Source organism: Schistocerca piceifrons, chromosome 7 (assembly GCF_021461385.2).
Source record: "Schistocerca piceifrons isolate TAMUIC-IGC-003096 chromosome 7, iqSchPice1.1, whole genome shotgun sequence".
Lineage (NCBI taxonomy): Eukaryota > Metazoa > Arthropoda > Insecta > Orthoptera > Acrididae > Schistocerca > Schistocerca piceifrons.
In genome coordinates, this window is record NC_060144.1 from 327,579,392 (window position 1) to 327,606,198 (window position 26,807).

The window sequence follows — 26,807 nt, forward strand, 5'->3', positions numbered from 1 at the left end:
TCAGATTAGACTATTCCCTTGTCAGAACTACTGAACATGACAACTGCATAACTACTTAAGAATGAATCAGTATTATTTGGAGCACTTTGAAGTGTGTGCATTTCATTTTTGTTAGCACTCGATAGTTGATGTAGAGAAACTGGCCCTGGAAATTTTATTTTGTTATGTTTTTAATTTTAAAAATGCCACAGAAACAACAGTAATTCATGAAAACATTTCACCAGAACAAAGAGAGGCCACCACACTTAGTTATTTAACTGCCAGTTGGGGTTACAAGGATTTAAAACTAACGAAAAAGATTGCAGCACAAACATATTTCTGTTGTGGTACTGTCTGACAAGTTTAAAACTTGCTGTCACATGAAATACACATCAAAATTGTATGGAATTTCTGAATCTGACCTGCATCAGAAATGTGTTGGTGTACACCCAACAGATGAGGTGGGATCATTGGTTCTGAGAACTGTAGCTGATAATGCAAAGGTTGTGTGTCCACAAATGCACAGAAGGAGCCTGTCAGAATTAATAGCTAAACTAACTAAAATATGCTTGTCTGTGGCCAGCTAGTGCCATGAAGGTTCCTTAATATGGCTACAGTTGATGGCTTCAGCTTCCATAGGAAATCTTGGATCAACAATTGTTATATTAGGGGCAGTCAAATGAAAACAAGTAAGCTGTTTATTATTTCAAAAGTAATCACCATAACTATTAATTCATTTACCCCTAGCAGACAAGATGGGCAGTGCCTTCATGGAAAAGTGTTTGTGGTTCCTTATGAAACTACGATTGTTTCCAGGGGTGTGCTGCTTTGTCCAAAGCAAATTGACAGTCATGAACACCTTTCCTTGGGGATCCAGAATTATGAAACTCACATGGGGAGAGATCAGGACTCTATGGAAGATGTGTAAGGGCTTGCAGCAAAGCTTCTGCAATGTAATCAAAACAACCTTCCTAACATGTGAGTGGGCATGCATTATCCTGCAACAGATTGTTGCTAAAGTTGTTTCAACCACACGGCAGAAGCTTCACTGGAAAACTCTTACATGTCATCCATTTGGTCCCAACCTCTCCTCATGCCATTTCCAAATGCAGGGTGTTTATAAATGAATATGGGGTTTTAGTGCTTTATAATATTTATTTCATTAAACTTACAGTTATAAATGATATGTCAAATGAAAGAAAAACTCAGACAGTTTTACCAAGAACCTTATAAATGTTCAATGTGAGCACCATTTGTCGCACGCCACACGTTCACTGTACCCAAACGCTTGATAGGCCGCAAGGGGCCCAATGACAGGGCTTGCTTTGCGTGGTCTCCCATGTTCACCCGACCTAACGCCATGCGATTTTTTCCATTGGAGCTTCATCAAGGATCGTATGTATGGGCCTCTGCTACCAGCAGACCTCCATGAATTAAGAAACCAGATAAGCAGCTGTTGCTACAATCACTGAAGTCACACTTATCAACGTTTGGGAAGAACCCGGCTATAGACTTGATGTGTGCCGTGTGACAATTGGTACTCGCATTGAACATTTATAAGGTTCTTGGTAAAAGTGTTGGAGTTGTTCAAACACCCTGTATTTGGTGCCCTGAAGAAAGACATTTGTAGCCATTGATTTGCTTCAGACAGAGAGGTGGATGCCTGAGTACAATCAAGATTCTACAGGCAACCACAAACATCTTTCCTTGAAAGCATCGACTGTCCTGTCTCACAGTGGGATTAATGTACCAGGCAATTATAATTAAAGTGCAGCTACGCACAGAAGTTCAGTGTCGGCTGTGGTGATTGTATAGCAGTGAAACTTGGTAGATATGCTTGTGTGTTAATGTGGAACCGATTTAAGCTGGAAAAGAAAATTAGTTCCAGTTTTGGCCAACAAGTGGAAATATAGTGCTGTCCACTGTTTATATGACATCCAAGATGGGGTGTCCGCCTCGGGGGGCAATTTCGTGGGGAGGGGGGGGGGGGAATTCATATTCTTGAGGGAAAAACCTGGAACCTGGTTTCACAAAGCGCCTAGCATCCAACGCACATTGGTCCGTCGATTATTCATGTGATTCTGAAACGCATCCCTGTTGATTTTTTAAATATTTTTGAATGCTTATATAGTATACGTAATGTCTCTCAGAGGAATCCCGGTCGCATCTACAAATAAACTTTCCTGCAGTCAAAAGGGGATGGAGTATACGAGATGAGCGGAAGAAAGCCTAATGGGTGAATACCAATCACTGTATGTTATGTGGTTGTTTGGGTTTGCAAATGATCAGCTTTTTTATAATTACTAGTAAAATCCATAGACTCAGACTACCAGAGTAGCAACAAACGAGAAACGGGAATAACTGATAAGAAAGATTACATATTATCTTCTCGGTGTATCCAAGAAAATGAAATTTTGACAGAAAAGTTTTGGCCAGATCGCCACACTAGTAAGGGCCAGTTGTACAGTCCCCAGCTAGTTGCCGCGTAAGTTCAATACTGGGAGTAGCACGGAAAATGCGTTATATGAACATGTAATAACGCCTAACCAGAGAATAAATGCAGGATAACTAAACTGCTGATTGTTGCAGAGAATGAGTCTTGACACTGGCAGGAATATTTTCATAATTAGTGTTGGGTTGTTTTTGGGGAAGGAGTCCAAACAGCGAGGTCATCGGTCTTATCGGATTAGGGAAGGATGGGGAAGAAAGTTGGCCATGCCCTTTCAAAGGAACCATCCCAGTATTAGCCTGGAACGATTTAGGGAAATCACAGAAAACCTAAATCAGGATGGCCGGATGCTGGATTGAACTGTCATCCTCCCACATGCAAGTCCAGTGTGCTAACCACTGCACCACCTCGCTCGGTTCAGAATTAGTCATGACAAGATTGTTTGTTAGAACAAGGAAGGAGAAAAAACGGGGACATCACACAAATTATGGAAGAATGTGATGATTCCAAATTTATACAAAAATTTCGTACTACTACTTTTTGCTCTCATGCTTGAGAAGCTGGAGCGTATGAATGAAATGTGAAACTATTTCCTAACATAAAGCTTTTTGGTTTTATTAGGCCTAATAGGCATTTGATATTGGCATTTTGTGAATTATATTCTGTCGTGCTATAAAAATGACCATTTTTTGCCAAAACAGTCTCATTTATTTGGTTTGTGTTACAATCGCTGCAATATTAGACAGGCCTATTTCATTTCATCTAGCAGACAGTGACAAAATATACATAATCAGATCGAGAAATCACTCCAGTATTGGATACTATTTGTATTAACAGCTTTCTCAGTATTAGACAAAGACATTTCGATTTTTCATATAGCAAAAAGTTTGATGAACTTTGGTGAGGTAATAGATCATTTCACAGAAAAGAAAGCACGCCATGTAAAGCTGTAGCAATATTAGAGAGAAAAAAAATGCTTGTATCTTATACTTAATTTTGTCACACAAAACAGCAAGTTATTAGCTAATAGGCAATAAAGAGAGCAGATTTTCTGAAGAGTTCCAGTTCTCCCGGTTACAAATAATCCCATCCAGTATTAATTGCGAGTTTTGTAAGAGAGGCGTGATGTAAAATCGGCTGACTGGGAGCAGGAGAGGCACCACAGGACATTTTAATTTCCACTGTCGTGAATATAGTTTGATGGCACCCATTACAAAATATACATGTTTGAACTCCACAGAGCGAAATACAGTGACATGCAATACAAAAATGTTGTGTGAAGAGGCGTGGCACTGCACTTTGGCACACTTAAGACTGAATAACATGTTTTTCATTTCCTCAGACGTATATGTTTTATGTATCAGACTGTTCAGAAAGATGTGCGCTACAAAATGAACTTTTTTTATAAAGTTAATTTTTTAAATTTTTGGCATCCTACCTCCAACGCTTGGGTGAGAGGGGAAGGGTGGGGGGGGGGGGGGGGTTCGGAAATATTGTAGATCTGGGGCAGATGTGCAGAGCAGTCTGAGTTGTAGTGGGTAGTGTCCACGTGACCCGTGTTTACGTTTAGTAATTTTGCTGTTTCCTCTTTGTTTACTGCTCTCACGTGAAATAAAAACAAAATGGATTTCTGTGGCTGGGAGCTATCAAGTGAATTAAAATACATTCATATAATTACGGAGGGCTAAAATGTTATTCGTTTCAGATCTTATTTTATTTCTACCTTTCTGACAGACAAGCATTAATCTCCTTGCAGGACAATGAAGTTATTTTTCTCGGTTTGCTAAAGAAATTTGGCTTTTTTTATTTTTCCACCGAGGCAGTCAATTTATTTGAAATAAAATGTTTTATTCCACACTGTTGGCTAGTTTCAACTGCTCGTTGCATTTCAAATGCATGTTTTCATCTTATAGCATGAATGGCAGTATGCCATAATAAAGAACTAAATTTTATATAATACAGTACTGGTGTTCTAAGAAAATTTACATCCCGAAAACCACACTGAAAAGCTTAACATCAAGTCGAGGCTTACTTCATTGGGAATCTGAACATACGAATGTGCACATTAAGCTGAATTATGCATTTTACTATGCATGCTAGAAGATGCAGTTTTAATTGGTGATGACAGTTTTTCATTAACATCAATAATTATTAACATTAACAGTAATGATTATTAATATTAACAGCAATAATTATTCAAAGCAGGCCGCATTAAGAAGAGAATGGTTTGCAAACAACCATTTTGAAGACAGATCTGTAGAGTGGCAATATTGCAAAATTGAAACGTATGTGAATGGGGAGCACTGCTGTGGCGTTTAAAATAGATGAATACTGGATAAAGAATGCAGCTTCTTGATTTGTGTACCCTTTCCTCCTGTCAACAATATTCCTTAAAAAAGAGTTCACCAACTCGAAATGGGATTTTAGTCTTATTAGACGAGAGTATTTCCACAGCTAGAATTGTACTTGCTTGTATTTTTCGTAATTATGTTGTATATGTTTTCCTAATACAATAAATTTTGCCCTGCAGCTCTGATATTGTCAAACCATCTATCTTCTGATTGGCAATGATGCTCTGAGGAGCAGCAATATGTTGCTTATTTTTGTAATAAGCATCACTGAGATCCCACAAACACTGCTGCGCGGTCTATGGCACCTTGCCACGGTTCGCGCGGCTCACCCCAGGTTCGAGTCCTCCCTCAGACATGGGAGTGTGGGTGTTGTCCTTAGTGTAAGTTAGTTTAAGTTAGATTAAATTAGTGTGTAAGCCTAGGGACCAATGACCTCAGCAGTTTGGTCCCATAGAACCTTCCTACAAATTTCCAATTTCCACAAACACCTAAGCAATGCATGGATATCCAAAAAGCGAACAGTATTCTCTGTTCCCCACTTCATATTTAGAAGTTTGTCCACACACTATGAACACACATAACCTCAAAACTCTTACAACTAGTGTTGCTAAAGTTGGAACACACTGAAAGCTTTTAGTTTCACCAACGAGTTGGGCAAATTTGCGACACGCATTTACAGTCGCCGGTAGCGCAGTTGCCTGCAACCTCATGTCGCCATGTAAACTAGGCTTTACTTTCCAAGCAAATTTCCTTTTATCCAAGATGAACTGTGTGTGAGTATGTACGATGATTTTCGTAAATCACAGAGCGTTGACTCTCATTTAAAAATCAACCCTTTGAAGACGAGCCATTTAGAAGAATTTCAAGCCCAGATCAGACATTAATGTCATTATTAAACATTTTACAGGCACATTTGTGTGATGTATCTTGAAGTGTAACGCGCGCAAAAAAGATCAACAATATATGTGAAAGTGTAGCTTCTCTTGCAGCTTATTAATCTATAGGTAGTGGAGAGCGGTCGTGGTAATAAATAATAGCTCGCACTCCTGTCACTTATTATGAATACTATTATTCTTGCAGCGTATACACAATACATGTAGCGTAGGGTGTGTACTACAGAGAACTTATCTGGCAAAGGTACAGTTCTCGCTGCAGTAGGGTAGTGGTATTATTGCGGGGTGAGCCAGTGGTTCTACATCCCCACAAATCTTCGAGATCAATATTATATGTAAAAGCTTTGCTTCTTCTTGTAACAACACTATGTATATTCATTTAAACCATTAACTTTTCCTATTTGTATGTTCGCGCTACTTAACAGTGATGTTGTTATTGGCTGACTACATCACGTGTCCTATACTGTGAATTTCCGCTGTCATTGGCTGCCGAGCTAACATGACATGAGCTGTGCCTGGTTTACAAAAGCGCATCACAATCTTGACTTCTATGCTTTGGAAAGTAACATGCGGTGTTTGGTGGAATTCGCATTTATACTTTCGTAATACGAAAATATGTAGTGTACATGTTGGTGCACATCAAAGATCTTTCCAGAACATGTTTCTTTCCCCCTCAGTTTCGTTTTCTAAAGTGACGAGTAATTCTACGCCGGTGTATAAAACCAGAGCCATTCAAAGGATTTATAACTTTTACAGTTCCAAGGGAAAGTATACTGTCCCTTAACATGGAACAACTGTATTTTCACACGGGAGAAAATGTATTTTTAACCGGGAAATCCAGGAAAAACCCGGGAATTTTTTTCCCTTGTCCATGTATAGACCCTGTCTACAGAGTGCAGTGAATACACAGAATTACTGAATTTAGGATACTGTAAACCATGCACTGTGCATGAAGAGCCATTGCACTCACTTTATGTGACTGTGTATATTGGGTTCACAAGCACCTTTATTATAGTTCACTTCTTTGAAGAGAACACACCCAGGGGGCTGTCAGGTGTACCATGATGTTTGCACGTTATTGAAACATTTGTGTTCAGCATGTGATTCCTGCTTTGGAAGAGTGCAGCTCTGTGGAAACCACTGTTTTCTTGCATGATGGGGCAACATCCTGTGAAAGATTTGCTTAATGCAATCTTCCACAAAAGTGTTATTTCTAGAGGTTTTCCAGATCATGGCCTGCAAGATCACCTGATCTGAATCCACGTGACTTTTAGTTGTGGGTATATCTAATAGAACATGTTTACTGTGGACACGTTCAGTCTCTACCTGAACTGAATCCCAGTACATGTGAACATGTTACTCAGATTCCCCTGTAACTGCTATGAGCAACTACTGATCACATTGTCTTATGGGATACAGCATCTGGTCGACATCTCCAGTGCTCATATTGAACAAATTGTGTAGGTGGCAGTTAACAATAAAATCAACTTACAGCTTTCTCAGTTGATTGACCTTGTCTGTCCACAGCCTCTTACTGTTCCGTGATGTATGGAAGCATTTGTATACTTCTTCCTTACATTCACAGCACTAGATTTGCACCTGGTGGCTAAAATTGGAATTGATTTGTTTTCCAGTGTAAATGGGTTCCACATGAATACATTATATCATCTACCAAGTTTCGCTGCCCTATGATAATTACAGCCCACACTGGATTCCTGTGAGTAGCTGAACTTTAATTACAACCACCTCGTATTAACAGTCACAGCATTTATTGTTGGAATAATAAACAGTTTATTTACTTTTTTCCATCTGTCTTATCTTCATTTGAGGCCCCCTTATATTAAGAAAGTTACTGTTGTTTGGAAGAAAGTGAATTTTGCTAAATGTGCCGTTAATAAATTTTATGTTCCACTCCAACTTACATTTCATTTTTTAGATTAACATTGATATGTATGTCAAACATTACCTGCCCAGAGATTAGCACATTGCTTTCGTAATTCAAATCCACCTTGTGGTGCCAGACAGCCTGGATCGGTTTTTTTAGGCAGTTTGTCATATTTGGCTAGGTGAATACCACAGTTACATGATTCACAAACAAGGTGCAGGATAAAGGTTAGGAAGAAATGGTGGTGGTGGTGGTGGTGGTGGTAGCAGTAGTAGTAATATGTAAACGTTATAGATAACTGAAGCTATTGCAGCTACACATTTTCATGTTCTTGTATTGGCACAGATATAGTATGGTAGTCCACCTTCATCAATATGTTACAGTGTCCTCTACGGTATCTTTGCTGCAATTGTTCAGCAAAATCTTTTTCCTCATATAACTCCATAGATTTCTGTATTGCTGTATTTTAGTGAGCGATCATTTGTAGGAGGGGGCATCATACCCTGACACTTCTAGAACCAATATTATTACGCTTTGGGTGCTTGTACTACTGGCCAGTAAATGAGACAGTGAAGAGGAAACTATATTGTCATTGCAATAATCTGATACTGTGTGTTTCTGATTCACAGCAGTTTCACCATTTACTGATGTTACTTCATATGTATACTAATCTTGTCCTGTTCATAAATCCATTTTCAAATGGCCATTTTGTTTTTATATAACGGTACTCATAATATTCGTATTTGTGGTGTTAATGTCAAAGTCTAATAGCTTAAACCTTTCCTATTTTGTGCAATCCATTCTGCTTTATATTGTTGTTAAAGAAAAAGAAGTCATTGATCACTGTGTCGGAGTGTTAGAGCAGGTGGTGTTAAATTTCTTACAGGGTTGAAAAATAATTTGTTGAAGCAAGAGGGAAGTGCAATCAAAAGGATAACTCAAACACTTTTTGTGATTATTCTCAACATTTTGTACTTCAGCAGTATCATTTTTAGATTTGTCATCTGATCAAGGTAATTCTGTACTGCAGTAGTAGGTACATATTTTTCATAGTCTGGGTACAGAAACAATGGAACAGCTATATTTCTCATTGACGAGTATATCATTCCCTTTGATAGCAAGGAGATTGAAATTTTACATTTTGTTTTATTATTATTATTATTATGGTTAAATCCCCAATGTATTTCCAGGCCACTGAAAAAATGGTTTTTGTTACACAAGCAATATAGGTTTTTGTTATGCTTTTTTGACAGTTTGACTGTGTGAATATGTGTTATCAAGTGTGTAAGAACTATAAAGAAAGTAAGGCCACAGGTGTTCTTATGAACAGTTTATTTTCCACAGACAGTTATGCCAGTAATGGTGTTCATTGCTTTTCAATGTAGTTTGATACTGGTATGACACATTTGTTGCACCGGCATCACATTTTGCATAAGGAAATTCTGTCTCATTATCCATACACTGTCTACATTCTGAATGTCCATATTCAGCGAAAGTGTCCAGCTAAATGCTTGTTCAATTATCTGTGGAGATGTACTTGAAAATCACTGGGTGGTCTGGGCAGTAATGTGCTTCCTCAGTACACCCAAAACAGAACCATCCTCCCTTCAAGTCTGACCTAGCAACCAGCAACTTCCATCATTTAAAATCATTATTACTAGTCCGTACTACAGTACATCAGAAAAATTGGTTGTGGGATAAAATCAGCCCATAAGAGCTCTTTCTGCCTTATTCAAATCAGCAATTTATTAACTGTGTGAATACCACTTGTATATTACTCCTCCTTTCTAATTTTAGATAATTTACATGTTTTCTGAATTGCATTCATTTCTTTTTACTCTTTATTAGGATACAAATGTTCTTGGCTTCAAAGGTCCAAGGAAAATGACAGTTATATTGCCGGGGATGACTCAAGAGCACAAGAGGGTACAAATCTGCCCTCAAGATGAACATGAAGGTTTGCTGGGTAAGATAATTTTTATGCGTTCTTGTACAGCTTGAATCTCAGGAAAGATCAAACTAACTCATAACTCAATACTGGTCTGTGAATTTAGAGTGCTGGCGAAATAAAAATATGGATAATCTCATAGAGCTTCATAATAAAACACCAGTATGGAATGATGACACACAGTCATATGTGCTGAACTTCCATGGGAGAGTCACTCAGGCATCAGTAAAAAATTTCCAGATTGTTCATGACAGTGATGGTATGTATATTATATAACAATACATTTTTCCTGCTTGTCTTGTTCATATTTTTTAAAGAAATGTTTTAAGTTGATTTGAAATACAATTTTCTTTTTACATATAGTTTCAGATTTTGAAATATATTTTTCTGTATAGAAGTAAGTATTTGGCTTTTCAGCTTGTAATTTTACCCTCCCAGACATCACTAGTAAATTTTCAGTCTCTTTGTTGGTTTCAAAAGCTTCGAGAGATGTAAGATACACAAAAAAAAAATTTTAGTTATCTTCATTTTCTTGTTGTTGGCTGCAGTACATATAGGAGTAGATTCTTGAGGCTGCAATTATGACTTTGTGGGTTCCAGTTGACATAATAATTGATGAAGTACTTTCTGTTTCCGTGACTTTCTTATTTTATCCCATTCTTCTATATCACACTGACTTGACAATCTCCATTTTCATAAAACCAAAAATTATATTATTATTGTCAAAATTAAAGACACATCCGTTTCCATCAGAGGCATGCCCACTACTCCCAACATTCTGCGGTACTCACAAGATTCCAAAGAGTTTACAGATCAAAAGAGTTTACAAACTTTCTTGACAAAAGAAGAATTTTCACTAAATTATATCACAATTTTATAAATGAGTCCAGAAATAAATTTGATAAATATCGTCAGATTGTGCAATTAATAATAGGAATTTTACGTAGGCCAGATATTTCGTAATTTCAAATATTTCTAAAAGAAAAGTAATTTTAACTGTAATAATAGAGCTAGAACATCGATTGAAACAAATTAATTGCGTTTTATACATCTTAGTCTGAAATATAATACATCATATACAAAATTATATGAAATTCTAATAGTGAAACAGCTGAGATAATTTTAACCAATACAAGATACAAAAATATTCCTGGTATCAGCTATTTCTATAAAAAAATAAAAAAGTAATGTTAGAGGAGGGTGTCCCATTACAAGCTGAGGCACAAAATATAATTAAATTTAAGAAAAAGCCCTTTATTTTCATTGTGGCAAACCTGATATGTTAGAATAATTTAAATTTTATTCTTTATTAGCCTTCTCGCCAAATGTATACATTATTACTGCTCCCATTGCCAGTAATGTTTCATTTATATTTTCAGTTGATTACATAGTAATGCAGTTTGGTCGTATTTCCGAAGATGTCTTCACGATGGATTACCGATATCCTATGTGTGCACTACAAGCGTTTGCTATTGCTTTAAGCAGTTTTGATAGCAAGTTAGCGTGTGAGTGACAGTTTAGAAGCATGCAAAGTTTTATGATAATCGTACATTATCAAACAATGGAACCCGAAGATATGAAGATGAATATGCTGTAGCAGTATGCAGGAAAGAATGTTACTTCTTAAATCCACGTGATTGCATTTTTACAATTTGCAGTACCAGTCATCACAAGATAGACACTGTTGTATGTGCCACGTGTGTGGCTGGAGCACGCACAATCATTGTACACTTTGAGTAGAACTGCTAGTTTGTCTTTTTTAATGTATGTGTGCTGTGTGGAGATAACAGTATTTATATTTCATACGTATGTGACCTTTAAGATGACGGTTTCTAGTCCTAAGCAAAACATGATACAATTTATATTTTTTTAATGGTATTTTAATGACATATGAAGACTTGATTTATGTCACAGTTCATAATATTTGTGTATAATTTGGCATGCAGTTGCTTGTCAGTCTGCAGCAAAGTTAAGTATAAAGTTGCACATGTCAGAAAAGTCTTTCAATATTTTACCTCTCATAAGAAAATAATGCCATTGCATGACAGGCCTAAATATAACGAATCTTTGTCACATCTGATTTTAATTTTAAATTGCATTGTTAATATTTTCTCAAAGCAATACGCACTATTTTAATGACACTTTTGTCATGTTGTCACCTTGTGAATCTCTCGAGAGTATACTTGTTGCTATGTGATTGTCTGTTGTGTGTGTGTTAGACATAGGCCTATTGATTTAATAATGTGCTGAAGCACTATATTTCATAACTAATGGAATTTAAATGGCCCCCATGATATATGATTCTGTCTTAAGCATCTGTGTTTTAAAGAATTCAAATCTTGTTGTTTATAATATGCACTTATATTGCTCACTGTACATATTGTCATATTTCATGCGTACTTTCATAAGTAGGTTTTTAGTGATCTATCAGTGTATATATGACACAATTGTTCATTGTTGTTATTTTTTTACATTTCAAGTGGTGTAATCTCTCTGTTACAACATTTATACATCACTCTTGCATTTATTTACAGTACCACCTTTTTTATTATTTTTCTGCATTTGGCACTTGGGAGTTTATGCCCATAAGTGAGATACGACTTATTCTGTTTATTTTTCTATTATTCTGGTCAGAAGATGTAATGTATGCTGTGTCTTTAGCTGTAAATTAACTTTATTGTCAAACATATATCTACACGTATTAAGCAAGCACTCATTTGTCTATTCTTTTCCCTGACAGGTGAAACCTCTGATAATACTGTCCTCATAATAGAATTTTATGCAGGATGCCTATCTTTGTTGTAATAATTCATAAACCATAACCATTCTAGTTGTTGTGTTAAATTTTATTTACAGGCATGGGGAATTGTTCTTAAATGTAATAACTTGTAAGGATCAGTAATTTATCCATGGCTCACCATACGTAATTGTGAAAAAAGAACTGTAATTTACTTCATTTGTAAAAAAATGTCTGTAAAGCCAGTGTGTGTGAAGTTTGCTGAGATACTGGCATGGATAAGTGAATTCCTGTTATTTGATTAGTTTCTTTAAGGCTGTACATCATTTCCATATTGCCATAGTTTGCTGCCATTTAATACAATTAATGCTTCTAAAGTTTTATTATTTGTACAGTACAGAAAATTTGTGCATTTGGTGATAAAATATGAAACATTGACTTTGTGAAAAAGTGCTTGGTACCACAAAGGCTGTATGTCTTCATGATTGTTTCTTTCTCTGATAGATTCTGAGAAATATCCTTTCAAGGTGTGGGAATGGGCGTTGGAAAAATTTACACTTGATACTCATAGTAGTCCCCATTTGTTTTGCACTTATAAATACTTATATGACCATCAACTTGTTACAGTGAGAAACACAACTAGATAAAGAAAACACTTGTATTTTAGTGATGAGAAACATGCAAATGATTCGTCCAGATACCTACGTTTTTAGGTAGCTACAAAATTATGACAGGGTTAATACCTTTTTTATATACCTTTATTTTTATGTACTGCTGACTTTATAATTGTAATTGGTGTCACCATCATTGTCAAAACTGCCATGGAAATCATCAATGTTGCTATTTTTGTTGGCTTCAGGCTAAATTCCACACTCCATCTGTAAATTATATCCTTCCCAACAAGGTAGTTTGATCTCTCCTCTTTGTTGATCTGGGCTAACTGTAACACTTTGTGATCTCCGTACAGAATATCATCAAAGACTGAATCTACTTTAATTACTATTACAATAACACTCTTGATAGGTGTATCACTCATTTTTTTTTGTTTCCCTTTTTTCCACATTATGTGAACTTCTTACGCTGTATTGGCTAGTTATAAAACCTGTGTCATAAAACATTAAAAGGTACAAGCAAGTGTTGCTCTCAAGCTATGAGCGCATGACCTCAAATTTCCAACAATTCTTTGTCTCTGCATATTAAATTAATTTGTAATAACTACTTTTCATGTTCTTAACTGTAACATTGTCTGTATTTTTGTATATGCCATTCAATCTCTGTTCATTGGCCCTCCATGTTCTTATTCACTGGCATTCCCTTCATCACCAGCCCTTCAGAGGTGTATCATATTCCTTAAGATGAGTTGTAGATATAGTATGGTATAATATTTCAGTATGCTAGCATTACTGCCTTTGGATCACGGGGTCCCGGGTTTGATTCCTGGCCAGGTTGGGGATTTTCTCTGCCCGAGGACTGGATGTTTGTGTTGTCCTCATCATCATCATCATCATCATCATCATCATCATCATCATCTTTCACAGTGGCTGGACTGGGACTGTGTGAAAATTGGGTCTTTGTATGGGCGCTGATGACCGCGCAATTGAGCACCTCACAAACCAATCATCATCACAATCAGTATTTCAGCATGTGCTTGATGTTGGATACTCCATCAAATAATGCTACAGAAATATTTGGATTTACCAGTGCATGCATTATAAATAAGTCTTTACTCCATAACTCTTGCCTCTTGACCGGTGAGTTTGTAGTTCATGACATGAAAGTGGTGGTCACAAATGTCAGCCTGATTCTTGAAAATGTACTCTTTCAGTCAGCTGTAAGTCTAAATAATACTGGAATGTAAACACCCCCCCCCCCCCCACCCCCCTTGGACAGATCTTTCATTTAATACTTTGAACTGACAATAACACCCCTTATCATGAGCCAAAATATATAACATCGAAAACAAAAGCGTGCGTGCCACTATCTGGTGTGGCAAGAAAAAGAGTAACCCTCCATAAACACTAGTGGGATATAATAATGCACAGCACATTTGGTTTCTGTCTCTCCCACCCCCTCCTTATTTTCTAGCTTTCTTCTTTTTCTTACTGCCGTATCTTTTGTTGATTTTCTCTGACTTCATATTTGTGTGTCCTACGTAGTTACTCCTAGTATGTTCATGTGTTATCCTTCTTTACCTCTTATCTTCATCTCCCCTGCATCACACTTTTCACCACTCCGATTTTAAACTGTCTTCAGTTTAATTCCTGTACTCCACATATTGACAAGATATTGTAAATAGGATTGTCTGGTTTCTTTTTATCCTATAGTTCTTCATTTTTGTCACTTTACTCTTCATTATTTTTCTTCTGTACCTGGCAAAAATGTGGAACAATTGAGACTCAAAACTGCAGTTCAGCCTTTTTTATCCCTCTGTTTGGTAAATATTGTGTGTGGTTCGTTTTTTCTTTTCACTGTGGCATTTGTGTATTAAAGACTGTTTAGTCCGTGTCAGTGTTGAATTAGAAAGTGTTTAAAACGTTATTTCCATCTTATTCATTAGATCTACTGCATCTGATGTGGTACCCACCTACTTTGAGTTTAAACTACTCCTCATTCTATCTTTTTTTGTTTTCTCACTTCTCCATCTTCCATGTTCTTGTTATTGTCACTCTTCCACATTTATTTATCAATTTAACTTCTCCTTTCTTAGGCTCACATTACAGTGTCAGAATTCTTTGACAAACCATGTATAAAAGCTAGGGCCTCTCCCTGACTTTATAAAAGATATGATGAAAGTACCCCAATGTATTGTAAAGTATTTTGTGAAATATCTTTTGTAAAAGTTAATTGGCAGAGTTCTTTTACTGTGGAATAGGTGCTTTACACTTGTAGTGTGTGCACAATTATCATTTTTTAGTTGTTGATTGCACACTACGTCGTGTCTAAATTTTTGTTTTCACAACTTTTAAGTTGCTTTTATTTCATCACTGTTTTCCTCTTTCATTTCATGCAGCTTTGCTGTTTAATTCAAAAGGTGTCTCTTTTTTTTCCCAATCCTTTCCTATCTCTTTGCAAATGAAGGACACTTGCTAAGGAAAAGTGTCTTCTGTTTGTAAAATTAAGCATCCTGGAATATCCTGGCTATTCACATTTCCCAGAATGTGTACATGGACACACATGCACATGCACAGTGGAGTGAGTCATTACTATATCTAAACGTGCCATACCCGCCATTAAACTATATGCACAGCTGGGAGCTGTTGGTGAAGTTGAGGAGTCTGGATCTCAGTAAGAAATAAGCTTGTTGCCTAATGTGCAGAATTTTCCCTGTGCAGTCACTGACAACATCATTACTTAAAAATTAGAAAATAATACTCAAACTGGTTCGAGCTCTCTTTTAATTTGAGATTCTAATTCACTGTCATGTTCAAGTGTGCCGGAATTCATATTTCAATTTATTATTTTGTTAGAATAGCTTTCACAGTGCACTTGCAGTTTGATTTGTATTTCTTTTGTTAATGTACAAATTGGTGTTTTCTAGGTGTTCAACAAAAAGTCCCAACAATATATTTCCAAAAACATTTAACTGTAGATTAGCCCACCCTACACTCATTTTATTTGCATTAGCAATGCACTTATGCTTTGCTATTAAAATCGGGTTAGCTAGCAAATTGTAGGGTTGTTCCTCTTGGATTAAATGTCTATAGCCATATCTGGCACCTTGATGCTTTTGGTTATGTGAATTATGAACATTGAGAATATACAAAATTGTAATATGTCATCAAAAGGACAACCTGTCAGGTTTTCTGTGATGTGCTATTGTTATCATTGCAAAAACCTGAAATCTCTGTTTCCAATTTCCTGTCCAGATGCTGTCAGTATTTTGCATTACTATCAAATAGTGAGGTTGCTTGTCATTTGTAATGGCTTGCGTATTTAATCATTACTATTACAGTAAGACAAAACTATTCTCATGATCACAATTTGCCTCATTCCTCCCTATTATTCAGAAATACTGCCACATTAATGTATTGCTATTTTATTTTATGTGTGTGTAAAACATACATCAATAAAGTGTGAAAAGCAGAGAAATAGTGAGGCCTGGGTACACATTGTGTATATTTTATGTTACGTAAAATAGGAGTATTACATTAGAGCTGAAATACTCGATATTTAAAACTGCTGTAGGTTTCAGTAATAGAGAACAAAAGAATGACTTGCTGGAATTTTAAGAAATCATGTTGATGTGATCTGGTATGGTGCTCGAGAGCCTCATCAATATTTATTGCATCAGAAAAAAATGCAAATAAGTAAATGTTGGTACATTCCCTTATCTTTTTTAAACTCTTTTATATACATATAATCATTTAAGTGAATTTGCTGGAACCCTTGCTCTCTCATCCTATTTAGCAACTGTGATCACTGTGCCATAGTTTCCCCCCCTATTTATGTCACATGGTAACTTTGTTTTATCTGATAATATCTGCAAATGTGTTTATTTTGTAGATCAACATTTTCATTGGCTTTAAGTGTTAGCAGACCATTATTCTCCAGGGTAACTTTCATAAGGTAATAATCAAATGCCTTTAATTCTTATACTGTGCGATATCAAGAAGATGTTTTACTTTAAATAATAAAGTTGTATCGTTGAGCAAACTGTTGACTTTTGCTTATCTGCAAGCTACTAGAACAGTATGTTTTGGAAAATCACATTCATAAAATGTGACACCAGAAACTGTTTTCTGGTGTCTTATGAAACAACCTGTGATATATTCGGGTCATATCACAGAAAATACTGTAGCAAGCAGTGGAAAAGTCGATGAATCAAATATCCTTGGTGAAATTTGTGCATTGCTAGCATTTTGTGTTACTTGAATAATTACTTTTTCCAAAACCAAATTTGCTGTTATCTTATCAGTAGATAACTCAGCCAATTCCTGTTGACTGTCATTTTAAATGTTGACCCAACAGAGACTGCCTGACACACATTTTCTCCTTATTCTCTCATATTCTATTATTACAAGTTTTGGAAAAATTTACATATATTGAATCATTAAAGATTGTCTGTAGCTTGAGGACTAGTTCAGCAGTATGAACTGTGATAAAAGTAAAATTCCTGTTTGAAAATATGCAAAAATGTTGGATAATGTTGTAACCGATGTATATACTTTTCAGTTATGAACTGCATTTATTGATAGTTTATGTAATTTAATTACAATTGAAAAATGCACTATTTTTTTATTGATACACTTCCATGGAGAGATGATGTTGGTACCATATATATGCAGTGAATTTGCATATTTTGCATCATGATTTTAAAAATTGCATTGAGCATGGCACTGATTTGTGCATCAGAGTGTAATCTGAATATTTTTTATATGGAGATACCTTGTACTGTTATAAAAATTTAGCTATTTGCTTTTAATATTGACCTTGTAAGGTGCTAATTAATTTATTGACTTTCACTGTATTCAAAATGCATTGTTTTAAGCACAGATTGAGTTGTGCCTGTTTGAGCACACAAAAAAATTCGTGTATAACATTGAATAAAAGACACCATTCTAAAGTTAATATTGTTTTCTCTTCTCCTTTTGTGTCATTTGACGCTGCATCTGTTGAACAAATGTTAGTTCTCAAATAATATATTAGCTGTCAGATAAGCAGTCTTACTGAAAATATGCCAGTCTTTACATGTATATTGACACAGGATGCCTAATAGTGAATATTTATTGTCAAGCTAGAATCAAGAGTACATGTCCATCAGCATCTTATACATACTGTTTTCTTAGCACATGCCAACTATGCCAATCTGGCGAGAAATAAATAAAAATATTCATTATTAGGCAGCTCATTTCAATGTATGTACATATAAAAATGACATTTACAGTATTTGCAAGCTGCAGAACATGACAACTACAAGACAAGGGAATTGTAATTACAGAGATAATGCATGAAGAAATAATGAAAAGGGGAAAATCCCTAGTTTTCTCCTCCATTGGTGATTTTCCATTTTTTGTTATTGCTCTTGTTCTATAAATCAATCAAAAATTTGTTGCAGTACACAGAAACCGTGAAGATATTTGTAGTCATGTTGTGAAATGTCAATTGTTGTTTTTCATACATTTCTAAGTATTGCTTGTACCCTACCCTACAACAGGTGGTGTGTGGTTTGCCACATAATGTTTGGTACCACATTAAGTGTGAAATATATTCATATACACATGTGTGTGAATGAGGATTGTTTAGATTCTACAGATTCTTATCTTGGGAGGGTACAAGTAACATCAGGGAACCTCAGATTAAAAGGTGGGACACTATAAAATAGTAAGATACCAGCAATCTACTCTCAGACGAAAGGAAAAGCAGTCAAGACCATGATTTGAAAGCTGGTGAAAACCATGCTGCAATTAAATACTTCATACAAGAGTTGCTCATTAAAGGCTGCCACTTTTTTATCAAAAGTTCCAGTACTGAACTGCAACTTGGCACTACATTTTTATGATCACATTCATTTTGATGAACGTACTATAGACATGCTAAAAGCTTGAAATGTTGTAAAGTTTTTTTATGGTAGAAAATTGAGAGCTGTGATATGCAAGACATTTTTCCATTCTAATAAAGAAAACTGGGTAAGGAACACATGAATAGGCTAATGCAGCCACTTTGCATTGATATATCGTCTTTATAGATCGGAGATAGAGCTACAGTGGTAGGAGGGAGTCCACACCATAGTCCAGTCATGTTGAAGGCTTGTGACCATCAAGAATCCCACATAAAAGCCTGTTACAACAGTGATAATTACTCACTGGTGTATTAAGATCCAACTAAACATGTCACTGATTTGTACTTGCTGGATTCAAGACTGCTGTGTTTCAAAGAAAAAGATCAAATTAACGCATGCAGTTTTTGGGAACAGTGTGCCCAGGATGATTGAGTAAGAAACCATTACCACTGCTGAAAATCCACATTTAATGTCACAGTCCTGAACTAAAAACACAGAGTATTGAGAGAAGTTCCTTGGAAAGAAGAATCTCATGTTCAGAAGCCAACAAAATAAGTTTTAGTGATGACCTCTTTATTATTTAGTTGTGTTGTATTCATATTAACATTGCAGAGTTCAGAAAGTGACTACAAGTTACTACAAACAATCCCTTCACCTACTGGCATTTAAAAAGAGTGACCCGTATGTAACTGGAAGTTCTGCTCACAATGCACGCTTTCCCTGGAACGATTACTATTTTCACCTCCTTTAAAAAGAGGCAACTCTCTGTTGCCCAAACCTTGCAGAAATCTCATTTCACCCTTCTGAAAACTGCCAAAAAAATTAAAAGAAAGACATTAGACCTGAAAAACAATTGAGTGAATGCTTGAAATATTTTGAAATTTTAAAAATTTGAATTTGTGGATGTCACTCAAGATTTGATAGAATGATAGACAATGCATATTTTGTAAATGTGAGTGTACTGCAGAGGGAAAAACTAATTTTGTTTTCAGTAATACATACAGTGTCAGTATCTCAAAATATTGGATAGTCAACTGATGGAGATATGGGTAAATGGTAAAGAATTTGCAAGTAAGAGGTTCCTGCATCAGTAGAATTGGAATAAGTAACAAGACATTGCACTAAATAACAGGTTGGCGAAGTGATCTAAATTACCTCTCGTCCTCTGTATCTTGTTGGCCTTCAACATTAGAATATACATGTAGTACTCTTGCTTGTTTTTTCTCATTTCCAAGTATGTCTCATGTTTTTTCAAAGACCTTCTGAGAGGAGGAATCCAAAGACATGAGACAGATTTTGAGTTGCTTGTAAGCATATCCACCTACTACAAAATGTAGCTTTTGGTGCAGCATCTGGAGTGCAGTCTTGAATAATCATTTTACTTGCTGAATGCTAAGATTCAAAAACACCAGAAAATCTGAGCATACTGAAAAAGAGGCCCATTTATAAATGTCTTGTAATCAACAGAAAAAAATCACCTTCAGGAATGGTGCAATAACAACTGAACACAAACCATTGTCACAAACTTTTCACGTGCTGTGTCATCTGTCAATTATTATGAGTTGTTTTTTTGTCTCTCTAGAATTGTACTCAGTTACTCTTGTAGATTTTTGAACATATTTTATTCAATAAACTACTACATTGTTAGGTGCTGTTTAGCCACTAGGGCAACCGCTACAAAATCATTCAAGTGTACAGGGTGCCCCAGGAGGAATGGTCAGTACTCAGGAATGTAAACTGAATGATCATTTGAAGCAAAGCAGTCTAAGAAACGTGTTCTAAAATACATACCTGAAAAGCTTTGAGCACCTGTTCATTTTTGCTGCTGTGAAACACTGACATCTGCAGTGATATTGGGAATTTAATTCAGAAACCCATTGAAAAAGTGAAATTAAGAGTTTGTGGTCAGTGTAGATTTTGAATAGCATGTGGGGCAAGCATATAGCAAGGGGGGCTCTGTCAAATGTATTCCCAGTTCTTTTGCTGTGGAGACAGATCTTTCAAAAAGAATGGCTAGTGGCTGCCAAGCTCCTGATGCCCACTGCTGAAGTACTGCACCTACAGTAGACTGGCTAGCACCAACAAAAAGTGCCATCTGAGCACCAGTTACAGGATGAACTATAGTGCATTTAAAATTAGTTGGGACTTTTGACATTTGGCTGACTGGAGGGTGACGTGACGCCATTGCCCAGGTAACACCAATGGCGAGCTGACTTTACCTACCACACTGCCTGTGGTTCTGTTGGTAAAGAGCCCCAGTTTCCACATCTTGAGTAAACAGTACGACATGGTGTTATGCATCATTGTTCATCAGCTCTCATTGTAAAGTCGTATACTATGGCATTAAAGTGTTCTGTAGTTGTCAGGTATTGTGAACAAGTGTTTTGTGTTGGCATTGCATTAACAACAACAGTGCAGTACATCTGAATACATGATTTGCAATAAGTGTGTCGTCCAAGAACACATTCACCGACTGGTAAGATAACATTTTGCTGCAAAACATCCCTCAGAATTCGACAATAGGAATGGACGAAACACTGTACCACTTTGTTGTGAGGCATAAAGCTCCAACAATGTGGTGGAGGAATGCGGATATTTTGCAAAGAAATGTTCCACAAGATAAAGTTGGACCTAGCATGTATAAGCTGAAGTTATTGGAACTTGTACTACTGTCAAAGGAAAGATTTTACGCTACCAGGTCGACGAATAGGCTAACGACTAAGGGCATAGTTGAACCAGGCTTCCTCCTTTAAATCTGACTGAAAGTATATGGGCCTAGGTGAAAAGTAATGTGACAAGAAAACAGCAAAAAGTTTACGCTCACTGAGGCTGGAATGCTGACAAAAGAAGCCATTGAAAATTTTACACGACAGGACTGGTTTTGAGTTGTCAGCCATACCAAAATGATAGTTGAGGAGGGACCGATTCATGAAGGACTGTAACGAGTTTTGAAGAATATGTAGCTTCTATTGTTGCCATGTTAAATTCTGCTTCTTTTGTTGAAACACATTGTTGTTGTTGTTGTTGTTGTGGTCTTCAGTCCTGAGACTGGTTTGATGCAGCTCTCCATGCTACTCTATCCTGTGCAAGCTTCTTCATCTCCCAGTACCTACTGCAACCTACATCCTTCTGAATCTGCTTAGTGTATTGATCTCTTGGTCTCCCTCTACGATTTTTACCCTCCACGCTGCCCTCCAATGCTAAATTTGTGATCCCTTGATGCCTCAAAACATGTCCTACCAACCGATCCCTTCTTCTAGTCAAGTTGTGCCACAAACTTCTCTTCTCCCTAATCCTATTCAATACCTCCTCATTAGTTACATGATCTACCCACCTTATCTTCAGCATTCTTCTGTAGCACCACATTTCGAAAGCTTCTATTCTCTTCTTGTCCAAACTGGTTATCGTCCATGTTTCACTTCCATACATGGCTACACTCCATACAAATACTTTCAGAAATGACTTCCTGACACTTAAATCTATACTCGATGTTAACAAATTTCTCTTCTTCAGAAACGATTTCCTTGCCATTGCCAGTCTACATTTTATATCCTCTCTACTTCGACCATCATCAGTTATTTTACTCCCTAAATAGCAAAACTCCTTTACTACTTTAAGTGTCTCATTTCCTAATCTAATCCCCTTAGCATCACCCGATTTAATTTGACTACATTCCATTATCCTCGTTTTGCTTTTGTTGATGTTCATCTTATATCCTCCTTTCAAGACACTGTCCATTCCGTTCAACTGCTCTTCCAAGTCCTTTGCTGTCTCTGACAGAATTACAATGTCATCGGCGAACCTCAAAGTTTTTACTTCTTCTCCATGAATTTTAATACCTACTCCGAATTTTTCCTTTGTTTCCTTTACTGCTTGCTCAATATACAGATTGAATAACATCGGGGAGAGGCTACAACCCTGTCTCACTCCTTTCCCAACCACTACTTCCCTTTCATGCCCCTCGACTCTTATAACTGCCATCTGGTTTCTGTACAAATTGTAAATAGCCTTTCGCTCGCTGTATTTTACCCCTGCCACCTTCAGAGTTTGAAAGAGAGTATTCCAGTTAACATTGTCAAAAGCTTTCTCTAAGTCTACAAATGCTAGAAACGTAGGTTTGCCTTTTCTTAATCTTTCTTCTAAGATAAGTCGTAAGGTTAGTATTGCCTCACGTGTTCCAACATTTCTACGGAATCCAAACTGATCTTCCTCAAGGTCCGCTTCTACCAGTTTTTCCATTCGTCTGTAAAGAATTCGCGTTAGTATTTTGCAGCTGTGACTTATTAAACTGATAGTTCGGTAATTTTCACATCTGTCAACACCTGCTTTATTTGGGATTGGAATTATTATATTCTTCTTGAAGTCTGTGGGTATTTCGCCTGTCTCATACATCTTGCTCACCAGATGGTAGAGTTTTGTCATGACTGGCTCTCCCAAGGCCATCAGTAGTTCTGATGGAATGTTGTCTACTCCCGGGGCCTTGTTTCGACTCAGGTCTTTCAGTGCTCTGTCAAACTCTTCACGCAGTATCTTATCTCCCATTTCATCTTCATCTACATCCTCTTCCATTTCCATAATATTGTCCTCAAGGACATCGCCCTTGTATAAACCCTCTATATACTCCTTCCACCTTTCTGCCTTCCCTTCTTTGCTTAGAACTGGGTTGCCATCTGAGCTCTTGATATTCATACAAGTGGTTCTCTTCTCTCCAAAGGTCTCTTTAATTTTCCTGTAGGCAGTATCTATCTTACCCCTAGTGAGACAAGCCTCTACATCCTTACTTTTGTCCCCTAGCCATCCCTGCTTAGCCATTTTGCACTTCCTGTCGATCTCATTTTTGAGACGTTTGTATTCCTTTTTGCCTGCTTCATTTACTGCATTTTTATATTTTCTCCTTTCATCAATTAAATTCAATATTTCTTCTGTTACCCAAGGATTTCTATTAGCCCTCGTCTTTTTACCTACTTGATCCTCTGCTGCCTTCACTACTTCATCCCTCAGAGCTACCCATTCTTCTTCTACTGTATTTCTTTCCCCCATTCCTCTCAATTGTTCCCTTATGCTCTCCCTGAAACTCTGTACAACCTCTGGTTCTTTCAGTTTATCCAGGTCCCATCTCCTTAAATTCCCGCCTTTTTGCAGTTTCTTCAGTTTCAATCTGCAGTTCATAACCAATAGATTGTGGTCAGAATCCACATCTGCCCCAGGAAATGTCTTACAATTTAAAACCTGGTTCCTAAATCTCTGTCTTACCATTATGTAATCTATCTGATACCTTTTAGTATCTCCAGGATTCTTCCAGGTATACAACCTTCTTTCATGATTCTTGAACCAAGTGTTAGCTATGATTAAGTTATGCTCTGTGCAAAATTCTACAAGGCGGCTTCCTCTTTCATTTCTTCCCCCCAATCCATATTCACCTATTATGTTTCCTTCTCTCCCTTTTCCTACTGACGAATTCCAGTCACCCATGACTATTAAATTTTCGTCTCCCTTCACTATCTGAATAATTTCTTTTATCTCGTCATACATTTCATCAATTTCTTCATCATCTGCAGAGCTAGTTGGCATATAAACTTGTACTACTGTAGTAGGCATGGGCTTTGTGTCTATCTTGGCCACAATAATGCGTTCACTATACTGTTTGTAGTAGCTAACCCGCACTCCTATTTTTTTATTCATTATTAAACCTACTCCTGCATTACCCCTGTTTGATTTTGTATTTATAACCCTGTAATCACCTGACCAAAAGTCTTGTTCCTCCTGCCACCGAACTTCACTAATTCCCACTATATCTAACTTTATCCTATCCATTTCCCTTTTTAAATTTTCTAACCTACGTGCCCGATTAAGGGATCTGACATTCCACGCTCCGATCCGTAGAATGCCAGTTTTCTTTCTCCTGATAACGACGTCCTCTTGAGTAGTCCCCTCCCGGAGATCCGAATGGGGGACTATTTTACCTCCAGAATATTTTACCCAAGAGGACGCCATCATCATTTAATCATACAGTAAAGCTGCATGTCCTCGGGAAAAATTACGGCTGTAGTTTCCCCTTGCTTTCAGCCGTTCGCAGTACCAGCACAGCAGGGCCGTTTTGGTTAATGTTACAAGGCCAGATCAGTCAATCATCCAGACTGTTGCCCCTGCAACTACTGAAAAGGCTGCTGCCCCTCTTCAGGAACCACATGTTTGTCTGGCCTCTCAACAGATACCCCTCCGTTGTGGTTGCACCTACGGTACGGCCATCTGTATCGCTGAGGCACGCAAGCCTCCCCACCAGCGGCAAGGTCCATGGTTCATGTGGGGGGGTTATGTTACCTAAATTAGTTAAATATATACTAAAACATAGTCAATTAATACATCTGTGAATTTAAAAAAAATTTAAAAAGAAACACTTAAATCGAAAAGTTAAAGAGCTCACGCGTCGCAAATTCATGTTTCGTCCCGGAAAGTATTTGTATGAATCCCGGGTCACAGTGTCGACAGTACCGGGTCTACTAGTAAAACAAAAGTTTAAAAAGCATGAAATTAAACTTAAATTAAAATTTAAAAAAATAGCACAAAAACTCTAAAAAGCAAAAAAAAATCTGTTGCCTTTTTAAGTTTCATTTAACAAGTAATATTTTGATCCAAGCATCGTTGCGTCGAGGAGCCTCTAGTAAATAAAATACGAGGGTTGTCCAGAAAGTAAGCTCCGATCAGTCGCTAAATGGAAACCACAGTGAAAATCAGAAACATTTATTTGCAAGATTTAGCTACACTTTCAAGATACTGTACTTCTCTACAAAGTCGCCACTCCGACTTAGACATTTGCTGGTGCGTTATACCAAATTTCCAACACCATCGTCATAAAAGACAGCCGCCTGTGCTTTCCGATAATTCTCTACGCTGGTCTACAGCACGTAGCCTCCGCCCAAGTTTTGTCTCCGTATCCAGTGTTTCATGTGAACAGAGATGATATTCAGAACGAGCAAATTAGGGGTGTGTTGTGGGTGATCGAAAGGCTGCAGGAGCGTCTTTACTGCCCCTGCAGAGTGCGGCTGAGAATTGCCATGAAGAAGGAAGTGCGTGGCAGCTGTGTTAGGTGGGCTGCATTAATTAAGGCGAAGCCTCTCAGCGGGCCCTCCTACTTGGCGGGAGACATCGTTGTTCTAGGCACCTTTACTCGCTCACAGTGCGCTCACAACTGAAAAGAGCATCTTGATACGATCGACGGCCATACTAGACACACTATCCAACGCATCTGTGCAAAGCCTCATCACCTCATCAGGTTTTCACTGTGGTACTTTCTGGACAACCCTCGTAAAAACGGAGTTCATCTGAAAACGGGAAGTATGACATTTAAATACAGGTGAGCTACCTAGGCAACGTAAGTAAATATCAAAACAACAATATCTAATCATTGAGTCTAAGTCTTAATTAATTTACTCCAAAAAATTCGCAGTATAGTCACAACCGCCAACAACTTCTGCCCTCAGATTAGATTAGATTAGTACTTTTTCCATAGATCACGAATACGACACTTCGTAATGATGTGGAACGTGTCAGGTTAATAAAAGGTGTCTATACAAGATATTACATTACACAAAATATTACATGACACTTAATATTTTTTTTTTGGGGAGGGGGGGGGGGGGTGGGGTTGGGGAAGTTACCCACTTATTATATCCTAAAATTCATCTAATGAGTAGAAGTAGTTGCCATTAAGAAATTCTTTTAATTTCCTTTTAAATGCTATATGGCTATCTGTCAGACTTTTGATGCTATTAGGTAAGTGAGCAAAGACTTTTGTGGCAGCATAATTTACTCCCTTCTGAGCCAAAGTTAGATTTAACCTTGAGTAGTGAAGATCATCCTTTCTCCTAGTGTTGTAGCCATGTACACTGCTATTACTTTTGAATTCGTTCGGATTGTTAATAACAAATTTCATAAGTGAAAATATGCATTGTGAGGCTACAGTGAAGATCTCTAGCTCTTTAAATAAGTGTCTGCAGGACGATCTTGGATGACCTCCAGCAATTATTCTGATTACACGCTTTTGTGCCATGAACATTCTTTTACTC

The 26,807-nt window shown here is 37.1% G+C and overlaps 1 protein-coding gene across 1 annotated transcript in view; it reads left to right on the forward strand.

Annotated features, from left to right (window-relative positions):
• LOC124805089 (protein king tubby) overlaps positions 1 to 11,432 on the forward strand; it is a 61,439-nt gene extending 50,007 nt beyond the window's left edge. The window contains exons 7-9 of the mRNA XM_047265527.1: positions 9,406 to 9,523; positions 9,612 to 9,764; positions 10,885 to 11,432. Of these exons, the coding sequence (XP_047121483.1) occupies positions 9,406 to 9,523; positions 9,612 to 9,764; positions 10,885 to 11,018 (405 nt within the window). The 3' untranslated portion in view covers positions 11,019 to 11,432. The remainder of the gene's footprint in view (positions 1 to 9,405; positions 9,524 to 9,611; positions 9,765 to 10,884) is intronic.
• Positions 11,433 to 26,807: the final 15,375 nt, after the last annotated feature.